This window comes from Podarcis erhardii (genome assembly GCF_964252035.2).
Source record: "Podarcis erhardii genome assembly, chromosome: 6".
In the NCBI taxonomy this organism is placed as follows: Eukaryota; Metazoa; Chordata; class Lepidosauria; order Squamata; family Lacertidae; genus Podarcis; species Podarcis erhardii.
In genome coordinates this window covers 46,330,693-46,350,252 of record NC_138510.1, presented here as the reverse complement: position 1 = coordinate 46,350,252, position 19,560 = coordinate 46,330,693, and the positions used below count along the sequence as shown (strand labels likewise).

The following is a 19,560-nucleotide window of genomic DNA, read 5'->3' as shown; positions in this document are numbered from 1 at the left end:
GCATGGCATTTCAACGGGTGCATCTTGCACGAAGCTCCTCTTGCTGAAATTCCTGCTTGTGCAGAATGGTTAAAGGCGCAGAACCCCTGCCTTTTTTCGCATCCGGACACCTTCCCTCATAGTCAGATTTCTCCATTCCTCGCTTGCTTGCAGTATGAGAGCTGGAAATGAAGAAAGGTGGATGGAGCAAGGAAATGGAGGAAGGAATGGCATGGTTCAGCAGCCCTGTCCTGTTTGCTCCTCTCATTGTAACAGCAGGACCTCAGCTTCCCAGGGTCCAGGTGGACTGGGTGGATGTGTGGATCAGGCCAGGTTAGGTCTTTTTTGTAATTACTACGCAGCTTTGCCTTTGTATACTGTATGTGGTGTGTGCAACCCATCAAGCTGAAAGCATTTCACTAACCATGTATGGCAGCACATCAGTGGTGCATCAACTACATGCCCTGTTTCAACAGGGCTAGACCATTATAGAATAAACCATTTATAAACAGATTAATCTTCAAGGTGCCACAAGATTCTTTGTTGTTAGATCTTCTGTTGTTGTTGTTGTTGTTGTTGTTGTTGTTGCAGCATGACTCTAAATGAGGTGGGTTCTCAAGCATCTAGTGGGCATTATTACATGGTATAGGGGCATGCTGTATTCAGTCTGGAGGTCACACATTGTACAGTCCTGTTTGGGGCTGCCAGCCTTTGAACTGATCCCTGAAACTATCCTTTAAATAGAGGTTTGATCTGCAAGGATTAGAAAGTGGAGCTTTTCACACCATGGAGATAACCACTTTAGCCATGCCTCCTTTCCCCTCACCTTTCTCTGTCATCTCCCCAGTGTCACATTTTAGACTGAAAGTTGCTTTGTATAGAAGTGTATGCTTTTATATTTAATAAAAGACCATTAACACGGATAGTGCAATAATAATAATGAATAATAACACTTAGTGCTGCAGTGCATATCAAACTTTTGAAAACTGATCTATGGGTTCCAAAGCTGGACTGCTGTTTATGCTCAATGTTCTCACTACTACCATTCCTGCAATGAGATTGGCATGTGGTCACAGGTGGAGGAGTGCTGGTCTGCACTACTACTGCAGCTTTCAAGGAACAGAGGTTGTATTTAGTAAAAGTCTTTCTGCTGAAAACTATGGTCCACAGAAAAATGCCTGAGCAAACAGAAGGGGATGCCAGCTGCTCTCTCTAAGCTCTGTTAGGCTGACCTGCTCACCACAACAACACCTGGAGTCTTACACAGATCCAAGCAGGCTAAAAGGCAAGCTGAGAGTCAGGATGCCTGGCTTTCCCAGCCCTGCTCTGGATGCCTTTGCAGACAGCTCATTACACTTGATGTGCACAGTGAGTGATCAGCATTGACATCCCTGCCACTCATGTGCGCAGGGGACAGCCACAGAGGAGCACTGAGGGATGCAACCTAGGAGGGAGAGTGGGTGGGAGTGAGATGCAGCCCTTAAACACAAGAGCAATCAGCGCCTGATTGGGCATTCGCACCAGCTGCTCAGTGCCTGGAAATGTGTGGGCAGATGCTGCGGACAGTACATTTGCTCACCCCCTTTGGCTCTGTTTAAGATTTCTATCTCTTTGTCCTGTGCTTGCATACATGCACATGGTAGAGTGATACAAATAGAGGCTACTCCAGTCTTATGATTGCACTGAATAGATTGATTACTTGTTTAATTCTAAAAACAGAGGCAGAAAGCTCTAAAAGAGGGGGACCTGTGGCCCTCTAGTTAAGACTCCAGCTCCATCAGCCCCAGCCAGCATGGTCAGAGATGATGAAAGGTGTAGTTCACCAGCTTCTGGAGGACCACACATTTCCCACACATTTGCAGATGACACCAAACTGGGAGGGGTGGCTAACACCCCAGAGGACAGGATCACACTTCAAAACAGCCTTGACAGATTAGAGAACTGGGCCAAAACAAACAAGATGACTTTTAACAGGGATAAATGTAAAGTATTGCACTTGGGCAAAAAAAAAAATAAAAAAAAATGAGAGGCACAAATACAAGATGGGTGACACCTGGCTTGAGAGCAGTACATGTGAAAAGGATCTAGGAGTCTTGGTTGACCACAAACTTGACATGAGCCAACAATGTGACGCGGCAGCTAAAAAAGCCAATGCAATTCTGGGCTGCATCAATAGGAGTATAGCATCTAGATCAAGGGAAGTAATAGTGCCACTGTATTCTGCTCTGGTCAGACCTCACCTGGAGTACTGTGTCCAGTTCTGGGCACCACAGTTCAAGAAGGACACTGACAAACTGGAACGTGTCCAGAGGAGGGCAACCAAAATGGTCAAAGGCCTGGGAACGATGCCTTATGAGGAACGGCTAAGGGAGCTGGGCATGTTTAGCCTGGAGAAGAGGAGGTTAAGGGGTGATATGATAGCCATGTTCAAATATATAAAAGGATGTCACAGAGGAGGGAGAAAGGTTGTTTTCTGCTGCTCCAGAGAAGCGGACACGGAGCAATGGATCCAAACTACAAGAAAGAAGATTCCACCTAAACATTAGGAAGAACTTCCTGACAGTAAGAGCTGTTCGACAGTGGAATTTGCTGCCAAGGAGTGTGGTGGAGTCTCCTTCTTTGGAGGTCTTTAAGCAGAGGCTTGACAACCATATGTCAGGAGTGCTCTGATGGTGTTTCCTGCTTGGCAGGGGGTTGGACTCGATGGCCCTTGTGGTCTCTTCCAACTCTATGATTCTATGATTCTATGATTCTGCACAGTGGATCAATAGCTCATTCCAAACCTTCATGGGGCTTGGAATACACAACCACTGAAAAAGTGTAGATGGAGAATATGATAGAGCTCACTAACACTTGTGAATGGCATCTATATAATCTTCATATTACAGACACAGACTCCAGTGGCGTGTTCTAGTTTGGTTACTTCTTTCAGCACCATGGACTTCTCCAATCTGTTTGGGAAAGTAATCTCCCAAGTCCCTTTACCTATACAGAGACCACACGCCACTAAGTTGTAGCTGTGCCCTACCCCCTATTCATGGATTTGCCAAAGACTGGTAAGTTACAAATGCTTACAAAGCATCCAGAAGACCTTTCTTCACCATGTCAAAAGTGCGGAGTGGGGACTGAACCACTGGTGAGATCATGCAGTGAAAAAATGAGATTGCCTCTTCCCCTTAAAGAAGTTCTTAAAACATGCTAAATTTCAAAGATAAGCCCAATTAATAGGAGACACCCAGTTGCCTGGCTGTAAATGGATAATCCAACATATAAGCGAGGTTTATGTAGTCAGATTGTATTTATCAAGAGAAGGATGTGACCAGATGAGAAATACTATAAAATATTTAATTACACTGATTTAGCAAGTTGCCTCAAAGCAAGACTCTTTGCTGTGCCCCCACCTCCCTCAAAAGTTTATCTTGAAACAAAATCAAATGAATTGCACAAATAAATCCCAATAACATTAAAAAGCAGGAAAATCAAACAAGAAGATAGGGAAAGAATAAATAAAGGAGACAGATTGTGAGGAGATTGCAGAGGAGAGATAAATAGATGTAATAAGGAGGCAGAAGCAGAAAAATGTATATTAAAGAGATATAATGTGAGGATGTGATGAGTTTCTAGAATATGTAAAGGAATTACTAATCAGGGGCAAGGGAAGATTGTCTAACAAGAAAGGAACAAAAATGTGGAACAAGAATAAGGAAATGGAACAAGTGGGGATTGTTCATGTGCATAGAATTATGATGGGACTTTAGGAGATGCCAGCTTTCGTCTGTTTTTGCCACATGCTCCCTGGTCAATTCATATAAAGGTAAAGGTAAAGGGTCCCCTGACCATTAGGTCCAGTCGTGACCGATTCTGGGGTTGCAGTGCTCATCTTGCTTTATTGGCTGAGGGAGCCAGCATACAGCTTACAGGTCATGTGGCCAGCATGACTAAGCCGCTTCTGGCGAACCAGAGCAGCACACGGAAACGCCGTTTACTTTCCCTCCAGAGTGGTACCTATTTATCTACTTGCACTTTGGCGTGCTTTCGAATTGCTAGGTTGGCAGGAGGAGGGACCGAGCAACGGGAGCTCACCGCGTCGTGGGGATTCGAACCCCTGACCTTCTGATCAGCAAGTCCTAGGCTCTGTGGTTTAACCCACAGCGCCACCCGCGTCCCAGTCAATTCATATAGGGAGGGCTAAAAAAATAGCCCAGCTATCAAGATGCAGATACATGCAGATTCCACTTTCACTTCTGCACATGGAGCTCCTTATCAGAAGCTCCTACGCCAATCTAGATGGTTTCTTTCAGTCACTTGAGCCTCTTTGTGGGAGAGCTGTGTTTTCCCACCATGTGTGTTTGCAACTAGAGATGTGGAAGCCCAGAAAAATCTGAAAAACTGGAGAAAAAACTGAGATGGGAGGCTCCCCATTTTTCTGCCTTTTTCTCCTTTTTTCACATCTCTAGTTGCAACCAACACTATATGTGTGAAGAGAGGCAAATTGATGAAAATGATGAGTAAAATTGACCCTGGGAGGTTTGGCCAGTCATGGTCCCTATATTTGTATGTATTTGTCATGAACTTTCATGGAAACATTTCCCCTTCACATATGGTGGTCACTGTTGGCTATTTGCAGTGTAGTAACACTGCAGAGAGCTTGCTGGGGAAACCATGCATTAAAAAGGGACTCAAAAATAACTTAAACAAGGTTTTAATAACAAAAACAAAAACTCCTTATACACTAAATACATCAACAACAAACCAGACCCAACCACCAACCCATCCCCCAGGGTAATGGGAGAGCTAGGTGCTGCTCCTTATATACTACACCCAATTGCTGACACAGCTTAATCAATACAACTCAGCAGCTCTGGCCCTTGCTCTGGCCCCTTAAAGACATACACATCGGGTGGAACAATGATGAACCTTTACATTTAAAGAAACCATTCAACATTCTAAAAGAAACCATTCAACATTCTAAAAGAAACCATTCAACATTCTAAAAGAAACCATTCAACGTTCTAAAATATGTGCAATGGACAAAGAGAAGCTGATCTTTCCTATGGTGCATGATGGATGAACTGACTTAAAGTTAGGCATGGGGGGGAATTCAGTTTGGTTTGCATTTTAACATGAACCTACCTATTCCACATTTCCCTCCAAAATGTGCAAAATGAGCCTTACCTATCTTTTGAAATGTACACATCTTCAAATTATTGCAGTGCAGTTCTCCACCCCACATGGATGAAAATGCATACATATGGGGAAAGTGTGCATAAAATGTATATATCAGGGGAAGGCAACCTAAGGCCCGGGGGCCGGATACAGCCCAGTTGTCTTCTCAATCCAGCCTGCGGACAGTCTGGGAATCAGCATGTTTTTACATGAGTAGAATGTGTCCTTTTATTTAAAATGCATCTCTGGGGCATAGGAATTCGTTCATTTTTATTTTTATTTTCAAAATATAATCACCCCTCCCCCTGGTCTGAGGGATGGTGGACCAGCCCATGGCTGAAAAAGGTTGCTGACCCCTGGTATATATTAATGAAAATACCATAGAGCAATGCATTATATTGAGGAAAATTGCTTGCAAAAATATGTTAAGTTGGGTAAACTTGCATACAAAAAGGTAAAATGCTGGTGATGTTTCATGAGAATTATTTTGAATGCAAACTGATGTGGAAATGTGAAAAACTGAACTTAAGATAGTAAAAATGAGAAACAGAGAGAAACATAACCTCCCTTCTTTGCAACTCCACAATTCTATGATTCATGTACCCAGTGGTGTTTTTTTCTAAAAAAAAAATGTTTAGGGGTACTCTCATTTTCCTACTCATATTGAAATACTGCCCCTCAATGAGGCCAAACTCAGATTCCCAAAATGTTTAGGGGTGTGCGTACCCCTGCATACCCCCAGAAAAAAGCACTGCATGTACCATAATTTACTGATCTTTATAACCACTCTAGGGCAAGGAAGAACTACTCCCATCTCATAGACATGACCCAAAGCAACCAAAAGCCAATCATCTGACAAGTAGGGTTGCCTGTTCCCCCATTTCACCTTTATAGAGGCTCCGTGCCTTTAACAATGTAGCCATGTGGTCAAGAGGGGATAGATGGTGTTAATAATATGAAGGAGAAGGAGAAGGAGAAGGAGAAGGAGAAGGAGAAGGAGAAGGAGAAGGAGAAGGAGTTTCAGAATTTGCATAAAATTCTTTTAAGAGCTTTTGCATTGTTTAGTGCACATTAAAAAACCAATTAAATATAAAGTAATTGCTAAAACACATTACTCAAAGGTGTGCAAAGACATGCCAACAGGGTTCAATTGTCTGAAACATTGCTGCACACATCAAACCTGTCTCTTTTCAAAAGATGGGCAGCACAAAGGTAATCTACACCAGTGGACCAACTGTGCTGTTGCTTTTTTATTTTTCCCCAGAAGGCGGATTTTTGTTTGGGCTCCCAAAAGAAATGGAAGAAGCCAGGAGAAACATAGGGAAACAACTGTTTGATGAGAACATTAATTAGATGCTCCATTAAAAAAGTGGTGAATGAAGAGTAGCAATTACAGATAAAACACCCAACGCCATTTCAACCTGGTGTGCTTGTTGCTGCATCTCAAGATGTATTATTTTCAGAGTACTGGGAGGCAGGAATACATCTTACACGAAGTCTGTGGCTGGGGGATGCAAAGTCATAGAAAACATTGCAAGTGGAACATTTAAACATTCAGTCAGTGTTTTATATTAAGCCGGGCATGGTTTGACGCCCCAAGAAGCCCCAAACAGCTGTATGGCCTTGAGGGTTATCCCACCCAGAGAGACAGACCTGAGAAATTGACGCTACGGATGTACTTGAGAAGCTCTGCACCATCTACTGGGTCCATCTTGGGGCAGAGGCCAATCTTCCCAGGGCACAAATTCTTGTGCATGTTGTGAAGCGCATGGCCCATGGCATAGACAGCATCGATGACAAACTGCACCTTTCCTTCCTGCTCATAGGCAGAGTCCTGGCCAATCCGCTCACGATCTGGAAGACAAAAGGCAAAGGGTGGGGTTCAATCACATGCTTTCATGGGCAACTGCAGACTTACAGGGTTATCCATTTGCTTTGAAATCTAGTATTCACTGTGGAATTTCAGTTCCTGAAAAGGATTCAAAGGACTCCTGCTTCTTGCAAGGAGTGTCTCCGCTGAACTCTTTCATGCTGAGGTGAAAATGTGTACTGAGATGCGGGGGGGGGGGGGAGATGTTAAGAAATATTAGAAGACCATAACAGTTTCACTTGGTTTGTTGCACATGAAAGTAAATAAGAAGAAAAACCCACCCAGTGTATACCTCCATAGTGCCAAAGAGTTGGGCTGAGTCTTGTCATTATAAGAGCTCCACTGGATCAGACCAGCATTCTGTTCTCACAGTAGCCAACCAGACACCTGTGGGAAATCTAGAAGCAAGACTAGACTGGCCCTGTCTCATTAGTAAAAGGAGTACAGAAGCCACAAAGTAACCAATGCCATTCCATGATTTCAGTGATCCTGTAGATCAGGGATAGGGAGCCTCTTTCAATCTGCCAGTGGGGGGAGCATTCATTCCTGGATAACCTTCACACGGGCACACACCAGTGGTGGGTGTAATGGGTGAACAGAGATCAAAGTGAAGCAAAATATGTGACTCATATCTTTATATAGGTGGCTACAACATTCCAGCCAAGTAAAACTCATAGGTTTCCTACATATACCCACCCACCTCTCCATTTATTATCACAATTTAAGAACATACTCCACCCAGGCAAAAGCTCCCAAGGAGGGTTTGGTACAGGGCCAAAGAGGGGTGTGGCCTACAGAGAGGAGGTGTGGCCTGAAGAGAGTCCCAGAGGCAGGGGGAGAAGCCTGCGAGGGTCACCTGTGGCACCCAGGCCTGGGGTTCCCTGCAAGTGCTGTATACTGTTTTCAATGAAAGAGCAAGACCTGCAGTTTTTGCCCATATAGTTTTCTAGTGTGTATGTAAAACTTATAATGATATTTCCGCATTAACGACAATCACATCTTCTCATAAATAGCAGGAGAGGGAGACTGGAAGGTGATTTACTCCTCCTGTGTGAAAAATACTTGTAGTGGTGTTCCATCCTGTTAGCAACAGCTTTCCTACGCAATTTTTCCATCTTAAATTGCTCTGTTTCACATTAGCACACTAGGAACACAAATGCCCCAGCTTTGATTGCAGAAAAACCTGTCATGCTGTTCTAGCCTCTGAGTACTCAAACTTCTTATTTGTTTTGCTAGGGCATACAAAGTCCATCCTGCCTTGAAGGTTTTTTAAAAAGAACTTGGAAGGCCATCTGTTATGATTGATCTAGTTGAGATTCTCACATTGCAGGCAGTTGGACTAGATTACCCTTGGGGTCCTGTCAACCGATGTCAGTGACTGGGCTCAATAAATGGTTCTGCCCCGACTGGGCTAGGCGACTGGAGCACTTTCAGAGACTTTCCAATCCTGGAAAGCAGGTCTCAGTGCACTGGACTCAAAACTGTGCATTGTGAGCACCAGACTCAGCAGAGTATAAACAACGCGGAAGCTAGCTGTGAAGCATAACTTCTTTTATTTCTAACAGCTACTACAAACTAAAGAACTACTGGCTTGCATGAGTGTTACTGCTCCCACTCAGCCATCTAGTCACTACATAGATAAGACTCTCTCGACACACAGAGTCAGGCAGTCAGGCAGGAGCGGAAGAAGTCGAAGAGCTGTTTCTGCCCCCTCCTTTCTCAAAACATCATATTAGGAGATTCTTTCAATGGAAGGGGGTAAAAATATCAACAGGTCCCTCCCAACTTTACAATTCTTTGATTCTCTGTTTTCTTTATTTTAATAAATTCGTATTGAGTACAGTAAATGAACTAGATGTGAGCTGTTAATAACCTAAGGTTAATCCAAAAAAGACTGTGACACTGTTGATCAGCAGGAGAGCCGAACTAGAAGCTGAACTTATTCTGGATTGGATTGCTCTCTTCTTTAAAGACCAGTTTTGCATCTTGGGGGGACACGGGTGGCACTGTGGGTTAAACCACAGAGCCTAGGAGCTGCCAATCAGAAGGTTGGCGGTTTGAATCCCTGTGACGGGGTAAGCTCCTGTTGCTCGGTCCCTGCTCCTCCCACCTGGCAGTTTGAAAGCACGTCAAAGTGCAAGTAGATAAATAGGTACCGCTCAGGCGGGAAGGTAAATGGCATTTCCGTGTGCTGCTCTGGTTTGCCAGAAGCGGCTTAGTCATGCTGGCCACATGACCCGGAAGCTGTACGCCAGCTCCCTTGGCCAATAAAGCGAGATGAGCACTGCAACCCCAGAGTCGGTCACGACTGGACCTAATGGTCAGGGGTCCCTTTACCTTTTGCATCTTGGGAGTGCTTCTGACTCTGGTTGCACTCCTAGAAACTCATATGCTAGCAGGAGCTTGGAGAGCTTTTGCACAGATCTGGCTGGTAAATGAGCTATGCTTGATAAAACAAATCTGGCCATAATTACACATGTCCTGGTCACATCTAGACCGATGCAACATTCTCTGTGAAAATGCCTTGGAAAAGTGTTCAGAAGGTTCCGCTGGTACTAAATGCAGTGGCCAAAGATATTTCCAGATCCCCCACTGCTGATTATATCACCTATGTTTTATGTTGGCTTCTAGTTCCTTTCTGAGCACAATTTGAAACTCAATGTTCTTATTTACAACAGTCTAGGTGAAGACCCTTTGAAAGGTCTCCTCCTCCCATAATATCCTCCCTGCCCACTGCATTTAACACTAGAGGCCCCATGTCCTACCAACTTGATGAGCACAATTGGTTAGGATTTAAGACAGGGTCTTCTCAGCTGCAACCTCCAGCTTGTAGGACTCCCTCCCTAGAGAGGCTTGGTTGGCTCCCACTCACTCTCTTAACCTTCAGGTGAAATGAGCTTTTAATGCTCTGTCTTTTTATTTTATGCCAAATTGTTTTATCCCACCCATAGTTTTATTGTATGAAACTAATTTTAGCTATTTGGGCTGTTTCTCATAGAATCATAGAGTTGGAAGGGATCACAAGGTCCCTGCATCTGTTCAGTCTTACTCCATATTTTATGAACTTTCTCATCAGTCACCTGGAATATTTTATAAAGAAAAGTGGGGTATAATTTTTAAAACAAATAAGTGAATGCTTTGCAAGCCAACAGCTTCTGTCCATCACACAAAGATGTGTTGTACATAACTTAGTACTCATGATCTTGATGGTCCAGAAAAGAAAGGTCTAGAAGTAGGTTTTCAAATCTCCCCTGAAATTAAGAAAGATGAGTAAAAAAGTAAAGGGACCCCTGACCATTAGGTCCAGTCGTGACCGACTCTGGGGTTGTGGTGCTCATCTCGCTTTATTGGCCAAGGGAGCCGCCGTACAGCTTCCAGGTCATGTGGCCAGCATGACTAAGCCGCTTCTGGCAAACCAGAGCAGCGCACAGAAATGCCATTTACCTTCCTGCCGGAGCGATACCTCTTTATCTACTTGCACTTTGACATGCTTTCAAACTGCTAGGTTGGCAGGAGCAGGGACCGAGCAACAGGAGCTCACCCCATCACGGGGATTCGAACCGCCGACCTTCTGATCGGCAAGCCCTAGGCTCTGTGGTTTAACGCAACTTTCATGGTGGCGCTACAGATAATGAAAGCACTTTCATCACAAAACCCTGGGAGGAGCCAGGCCCTCTACAAGATATAGGAGGATGTCACTTATTCCAAATGCTATGACAGCAACCCTCTTCTGTGGATTGCTTCCTTTACAGTGGAAGAGCTGCCTGTAGCTTGCAATGGAAACCACACACACACTTTCTTTGAACTCTCAAACTTGTACACCCAAGTCACAGCCTCAGTAGCAGCATATGCAAATATTATTCAGCCCCTGGCATCATCCATCTCACCACCGGTAGCTCTCACATCAGTCTCCCAAGTGCTATCAGCTGTGTCAAAGGATGGTCTGCACAGCATCCATCAGTTCTAGGATGTGCTCTATCAAGTCCTTGCCACTGCCAAACACACCTTCAGTTTTTCTCCCGTCCTGATATTCCTCCCCCACCCACCCACCCTCCCGCCCCCTCTCCAGCCAGCGTTGGATTGCAGGATCATTCAAGTATACAGTAATTACCCACGACAGCTGCCTGCCTCTTCCTGTCATAACCGCTCTTAATGGGACTTGAAACATGTTAATCATTTGGCAAAAGATACCGATTAACACAGCACACTGTTAATTGGAGCTAAAAGAGGGTCCCCTGTGGTATGGTACTGCCAGAATAACACCAACCCAGCCTCCTAAATACTGCCCCTTCACCAGCAGAGGGGAAGGGTGTGCTTGTGCATGTCTGGCTATGTGCATAAAGCCATGAAACTCAGGAAGGAGAAGAGGATTTAAAAATAGGGGACATTCTGAACTGGGAAGTCTACGACAGTGGTGGGGAACTGGTAACCCCTCCAGATAGTCCTGGGCTACAACCCCAGGCTTCCCAAACTATTGATCATCTGTATGGGGCTGATGGGACCTGGAATCCAGCAAGAAGTGGAGAGTTACAGGTTCCTTACTCCCAACCTAAGGGAATAATCAGAGAAAGCACTGACCTACCAGAAGTGAATCGTGTCTCATCTCCTCTCTTGCATTGTACAGTCAAGACTGGCAGAGGTTTCACATATATAACAAGTTCTCTGCCCACCCAGTGTGCTCCTTCCAGCAGTATCACAGCTTATAATAGCCAAGTAGAATGTTTATGTGCTTCGTATGACCCTGATGCTGTGATATGTGGTGTGGTGATTCATATCAGAGGGAAAGAGACTCCTATGGCTAGCAAAGGATGAGGCAGGAAAAGAAAAGCACATAAATGTATTTCTTTATTCACTTGATACTACACTTGCTGCTTGTTCAGGAGAATCAGCCAACCAATAATCAGTCAGGATGGGCTGCAGGTGGGTATGGGCGGGGCTGATGAGCAGCTACAAGCCTCCAGATTTCTCCTGATAGCGTAAAAACCTCCCCCCCATCTCTCTCTCTCTCACACACACACACGTAGAGGCAGACAAGCAAGCAAGCAAGCTATCCTAAGCTTGAAGGGGTCAAGGACAATGACACTCCATCCTTTAGCACTTCTTGAAGAATTTATTTTAAAATGTTCAACTGTCAACAATCTGAGTTTAAAAATATATTCCTTTTTTAAGGAATTCGGTTATTTGTTTTGGCCACACTGAAGTGACACCTGGTTGGTCAATACGATTGAAATGGGATGTATAGAAGTGAAAAGTTTCTAAACTATACTAGGTATAGAACCTGCAGGAATTTATGTAGGCCTTCTGGAGATTCTATTCCAGATATTGCTTCTTGTGTCTGCAAAATAAAAAAATTCTTTCCAGTAGCACCTTAAAGACCAACTAAGTTAGTTCTAGGTATGAGCTTTCGTGTGCACGCACACTTCTTCAGATACACTGTGTCTGCAGTTAGTCTTGTAGGGTAGACCGAACCTAACCCATGTTTACAAAGAAGTATGTCCCATTGATTTTGCAATTCAGCTGTAGGATTGCATTTCAGGGGTCACTGGATAGCTTAGAGTTCCACAGAGCCTCAGATTGTGCAACTGTGAACCTTACGTATTAGGAATCTTAGGCGTTTTGCAACATCAAACTAGCACAACTGCTGGAACATAAAGGATGCCTCGTGAAATTCAAAGTGCAAGGTTTGACATTGTTCTGAATCATACTATTCAATTGTGCAAAGCATAGAGATGACCTAACCCCTCAAGCTTTTCTATAGCTCACTTAATGGCCTTCAGTGGCTGGTGGCTGCTGTAAGCCACTGGAATTTCCTGGATGGGAAAAACTGTTTTGCTGTTTGATCCTGGTTAGGGAAAGAACCCTGGGCTTTTGTGATTGGTGGCAAGAAACAGTTAGGGAGTTGCAAGGGTAAGCTGTTGCTTTTTGTAGGGGTGGGCCTGTTCCAAATCTAATACTATTTGTCTGGGTGCCTGCTTCCTGTCCTCTGCTCAACCAGTATATTCTGCAATGGGAGCAGATGTTACAAAAATGCAATAAGCACATTAGCACTCTTCCTACAAGGAAAATGACCCTGTAAAAGGCTGACCTGACACTTCCTGCTGCTTCAGAATTGGAGAATGCAGAAGCAATGTTCTCCTATAAAGGTTGCTTCGCTGTATAAATGCCAGACTACTTTAAAATAATGTCCTACAATAAGAATTTAACAACAAGTAATGTGGTTCTTCCCCGAATACAGTTGCAGCGAAATCTATATGAGGGGTTTGCATCAGCACTGTGTGTACCTCAACTAAGAAGGCAAATTGGGGTGATTCTGAGTAGCTTTTCATTTACAGAGTTGGACCACAGCATTACCCATGTGTGCCAAGGAAGGGCCCAACCATCTGAGTAGCTCTTTGCCTCTGGGTTTGCTTTCCTTCAAAAAGTTAGACATGGCCATCTCTACTTTCTTTTCCATGAAATCAACTTGAATGCAAGAGGAGAGGAGGAAATGGGTTTCTTCTTCTTCTTTTGATGGGCAGGCCTAGCTTTTAATCACAGTGAATTATTTCCCCAGTCTACTCCAATCACAATGAGCTGGGGAAGGAATGCTGAAGTAAACACATGGCGGAGTTAGATTGTTATAGAATCATAGAATAGAATCATAGAATCATAGATGGAGATGGGGATGGCCTGTCCCCTCCCCCTTCATCTTCCTAACAAATAATTTTAAGAACCTATATATGTGAGCTACACACTTGATGGAAGGCCAGTCTGCTCTTCCACTTGATTCATGGCCATGTAACTATAATAGATCCCTGCTATATACTTAGCTACTTATCATTTCCTCACAATATATACTGTATAACTGATAGTGGAAATTCCACACACAACTATCATTAAGTTCATAGACTCAGTTAAGTACCACTGGCTTCTTTGCAGTGTGTTGGGCATTAACAGAAGAAAGTGCTCATGCTATAATTCATTCCAGGTAATTTTGTTCTATACTTGTGATTCCAAGTTTTAAGTAAGTTATGTGTTCCACTTTTAGTTTTGGTAGTGCTGAAAGTTGCTAACAGTGCATGCACCAGCCTCTTGAAGAACTGCGAGAAATACTATTATTATGACCTAATGAAGACATATATTCAATACCAAGCATTCAAACTGCCCACAGCCAACATTGCCAGCCAAAAAAGGTGATCTTCACTGACTCCTAAGTGACAACTATTGAAAGAAGAGCTGGCTTAATTATTGAGCCAATGGAAGTAAACACAGTTAGCCTCCAATTCTACAAGTTCCCAACTGGAAGAAATGGAATAATCATATTTTAGAAACCAAGGCTTAATGGGAAGAGGATGACATGGTTTTTCATCAGTTCTCCTACCAACATCATCACAGAAACAGGTTTGATCTTTCCTAGAAACTACGTAGTCTGGGGAAGGGCAGACCTAAGATAACCTTCCCTTTAGTTGTAGAAGCAATGATAGATGATGATTACAAAACTCCCCCCCCCCCATGAGATACTTCCTTGCATCCACGTTTCAATGCCTTGATTCTGAATTTTAACATTCCTTGAAACATAAATCAAATTCACAGCATGGGACTCTTGACTTTTTTTCATGGATATGGAAAATCAATTTATGTTTGCATTAAATCTGCAAGATTAAAGACTCTCTATTCTGGTGGACCATATCTGTTTTCAGAAGCTTCTTGAAAGAATGAAGACGTATAAGTGGGTCCCTGGTTCACCCATTCTTTCAAAAGATGCCAGCTTCTGAAAAGGTTCTGATACAACAACCTTGTATGTAACCACATAGCAATGCCATATGGAATGAAAAACAATCTGGCATTGCTCCTGCTGCTCCCTCCTGTGCAACATTATTAACTGGGACATGGACACTATTCAATATTCTGATGTTACTTTAGCAACAAACAACTGCAGGTAGGTGACTGTCTTCCATGTAGACCAGCTGGTAAGGAGCAATTAAGACAAAATGTATGCAAAAAAATACCTGAGCAAATCTGTGCTGATATATCTTTGTGCCCCATTGTGTGGGTCGGGGGGGGGGGTTTAGGTATCAGCAGCCAGTCCCAATCCTTTTGATCTACAAGTCACATAAGGCACTTTCACAAGTGACACAGACAGGGCAATCCAATCCGGGTGGGGTGTGTGGAGTTGGTTTAGATGGAGATATCCCAGCTGTCCTGCCTCAGCTAGTCTCTTACCAGTTGCTGAAGGGGTGATCAAGTGGGAAGCCCACTGGTGGTGTCCTGGCCCTCACTCAAACTCAACTTTCCGTTCCTGCCCAAGTCTTTAATGCATATATCTGAATGATAGATAGGCTAAACAAGGGCCAAAGGCACAGCAGGTAAACTGCATGGCTACACGTGAGCTGAGGCATTGATCCAACAAGTGACATGCCTCCTGCCTCTTCCTTTTGAAGAGAGGCCTAGGAGGTGTTTCTGCTATGAGCAAGCAAACAGGCACTTCAGTGAGTGTGCAGGACCTGTGAGGTTTATTTATGCCAGTGCTTGCGCCTTTGTGTCCTGGGTGACAGAGCTGCCTCCTCGGCAGCATCTGGCTGACTCTCATATGCCTCCCCAAGATGAAGTTCTATACTGGCAGGAATGACAGGAGGGACTAGCAGCTGTGGTAACAGCCCTTATGGAAATGTCTGGTATCTTAAGGGTGGAACACCCCTCTGTCAACCCACTTGAACCTTACTCCGGATAAAGCCCTGAGCTTTCTGAACATTGGTCCCCTCTGCCAGTGCCAATATTTCTTGAGGCACTAAGGCCTTCCCTTGGGTTGTCTAGCTCCAATTCCCTGACCTCTGCCCTCCCCCACTTCTTTGGGATCCCCACGCACCCTCCAAGGTGGCTCCACAAGGTTCACAACTGGTGGAAAGCAGCAGGAAGCCCCAAGGGGAGAGCCAGAGCTGACCCCGGATCTGCTGGAAATCATGCCGGTCTCACTACCATTGTATGATAATATCAGCCCCGATCATCTTGGCCCTCAACCTTTAGCCACGGTCACTGTGACTGACAGGGCTGACGCAAGGAGGGAGGGGAAGCTTTGATTGCGCCCCGAGAATATATATGGAGAATGGATTGTTTCGAGATTTGATGACCGATATAAGAGACTTCCAACAGAATCGACGGAGAGGAACTGAAAGGGACTTAAAGGCCTCGGACGTGAGGAATCCGGACTAAAAACTACGGTTGATTTTTATTTGAAAAGGGACCAGAACCTGGGAAGGGGGGAGGGGGAAGCAGAAGGGTAAGAACGACGATAAATTTTGGGTTGGGTGAAAAGGGTCTACATTTAAAAACGGGAAATCGGGGGAAGGGAATCTACGCCGACCTTAGGAAAAAATTTAAATGTTTATAAGAGCTGGGGATAAGAGAAATGGGGCTAATCACGAAGAGATATATTTAAAAATATCAACTATAGGTTAAGAAGAAGAAACTAAAATTTGCTGAACGAATCATGGGAATAGGGATGTATGAAGAGGGGGTGGGGGGGAGTCCGGGGAATAAGGTTAAGAAAACAAGGCGTTGAGATGATATCTGTTTTGTTTTTGTTGTAACTTCTGTGTTTGTCTTTAAAAAATGTGAAAACCCAATAAAAATTATTATAAAAAAAAGAGAATATATATTTGTCAGCTTTTAAAACCTTGTGACTATGTTGAATGTGGCATGTAATATGAGAAGTTGCCGTTTTTAATTTGAAAGATAGCTCCTAGAAATTTAGCAATTTATTTCCCAGTGTGTGAGGGATATACCTTCTTTTTCCGTTTCAGCGAAGAAAGCATGTTGACTGCACATTCTTTTCCACATGAACCACTAAAAAAAATATCTGGACACCCCTCCAAGGAGGGAAAAATATTTTCTACAACAGGCAATAAGTCCCCAAATGTTAACATTTGAGGACACCTAATGTGGTCTACTGCAATGTCACTTTGAAGACAGAATTTCTCTCAGAAACTTCAACTGATCTAAAATGCAGCAGCCAGTTTATCAGCTGGGGTTCCCATTAGAACTCATGTAGCCCGTGTTCTAAAACCAGTTTGTTTCTGGACCCAATTCATTGTGCTCATATTAATATTTAAAGGCCTAAGTGATTTAGGCCTCAAATATCTGAAAGATCCAGCTCCCTCCCTACAGACTTTCTCTGGTGTCCACTCTCAGAAGCTGGGGTGTGTGGCCCAGGGGTGGCTCCATGGCAGCCCCATAGTCATGGAATTCCCAACCCACAGAGGTATGTCTGACATCTGCACTATATGGATTTCAGAGAACGCTGAAGATGTAGCTCTTGGTTCTGGTAGGGTTGGCATATTTCAAAAAGTAAAAACCAGGACACCCCTAAGTTGTTGTTTTAATTCTTTTTCATACTGAATTTAACCTGGTGGTGAAGGGCAGGTAATAAATTTCAACCATGATAATGATGATATCCAGAAGGATGCTGCATGACACTCTGCATGCATCTCCCTCTCCCTTATCCCTCTTCTGTGCACAGTGAGAGAAGATGAAGAAACACAGGGATGCAGGAATGATACCCAGCAGCATTCCCAGTCTCTGTCATTGTAACCTTCACTTCAGGATGGGAGCACCATGCTCAGCAGCTGATGTATCAGGCGGAAGAGACGCTACAACAAATTGATAGAGAACTGACCAACAAAAAAAGATTATATCAAGGAGGTAAATTTACAGCCCATCCTTCAAAGTTATAAAAATGCTCTTGGACTACACTGAGATTACTCATGTGAAACCCGTCAAGTTATCCTTTCTTTCCCATTATTGACAAGGACTATTAATCTTCTCCCTCAGCTCAGAGCCCTTCCCGCATTCGTCTCTCAATGAACAGACAAGCCACTCTGTCTTGTCAAGATAATTACATATTTTTAAAAGAAGGTTGTAATAGACTTTAGTCTTGAGCTAAAAACCTCTGGGAGTTTCCTCCCAGCATTTTGCTATGTGGGTCCTATCTGATCTTCCATAAAAGTGGCTATTATTCAGTAGCACCCAAAATGTGCATGTTGCCATTTCATACACTGGTGTAGATGTGCTCTTGGGACTCTAAGCAATGGGACTTGTACCCTATCCATGAACTTCATGTGACCTTCAAAATAGGCACCATCTTAAATATGTTCACTGAAGCTGTGCATGACAGCACCAAGCACACCAAGCCCATAAAGTTAGATTAAATTATTGATTTAATTCCTTTATTTTCAACTTCCAAAAACAGTTCTATTTTCATTACAGGAAAAGGAAAAGGCACATTCTTGTCTCAGAGTCTCTGCTGAGATCTCACTAGAAGTGAGACCAACAAAAAGACTGAGAAAGTTAGGAAAGCAAAAGCCTCAATAATTCTGTCTTTCTCAAACTCTCATGTGGGGTCAAAATACATTGAACATCCTTCACAGCACAATAAATACTGCTTGGGTTAGCTAGGAGCATTATCCTGAAAGTTTTGGGGACAATCAGGAAAGGTCCATTTCTAGTAGAAGCTACTATGACTGAAAACATAGCTATTAGTACTCATCTAAGTTTATACACTTCCGTTAAGAAATTCTTTCAGAATTAAAAGCTGAAGTCTCACACTCACAATAAGATCAAGACCATAGCTAAGCCTCAAGGCAGGACTGGAACTGAATTTCAGGAATGGAAGAGAAGGATCGTTTCTCAGCTCACTTTTTAATGCTTGAAAGTCTTGAATCAGAGCTGATTCTGTGATAATTGAGAAAAGGTGAAGGTGTAATTATTCCAGTGGATGAGCACTTGGCAGCTGGGCTCCTAGCAAGCTAGTTTATTGAAAGTAGGCCAACAACATCAAATGTATGACACAGTTTGGAACCTAGTTCCTGAAAGGCAGCCCCAATATCAGGTTTTGTATATGCTCATTATTTTTCATCCTCTCCTCATCATGTTGCTAGGAAAATGCGTAATTTAGCAACTGGGGCAGGATGTGTCAGCCGGCATTTTATGGACTATGTTACACCTCTTCTGTGTCAGTTGCCTATTGGCGTGGGTTGCTGGGGCCTGGGTCAAGCAAGTCACTGAAACCACTCGAGTGCCCCTCAGCAGAGCCACCAGGCTGCACTGTGCCACCTGTCCATGCAGGGGGGAGCCCGGGCGGACAATGCAGCCCTTAGTGGGCAAATCCTCCCAGTGCCTGTGGAGAAGAGCACCGGGGCAGGCCTCCCTGTCTCCGTGCCTGCTCACTGTGGGCCTGAAACTGCTCCATCACCTTCTCCAGGGTGGGGTAGGGATCCCCATGGTAGCTGCTCGTTGCACCCCCTCAGAAATTTCACTTCCGGGGCCTTGCCCCTCCCCCAAGCCCCCATGCTATCACATTGCTCTGCATACTTCCAAGCAGCCTTCCCTAACCTGCTTTTCACCTCATTTTAAAATCTAACACGATGAATGAACTAGCACAGCAGTCACCCCTGCAACCTAAATGGTGCTGCAGGAAACTAAATGGTGCTGCAGGAGACTAAAGGCATTTCTTGTGTCTTAGATTTCTTGCACCTCTGCTATAAAGACTAACACACGGCTAGCTAGCTATT

General features: G+C 43.9%; 1 protein-coding gene across 2 annotated transcripts in view; it reads right to left on the bottom strand.

The window, feature by feature from the left end:
- Nucleotides 1–19,560, bottom strand: part of GRM4 (glutamate metabotropic receptor 4) — a 302,083-nt gene that overhangs the window by 48,058 nt on the left and 234,465 nt on the right. For both annotated transcript variants that reach the window (XM_081865368.1, XM_081865369.1), the window contains exon 7: nt 6,799–6,999. In XM_081865368.1, coding sequence (XP_081721494.1) covers nt 6,799–6,999 — 201 coding nt within the window. The remainder of the gene's footprint in view (nt 1–6,798; nt 7,000–19,560) is intronic.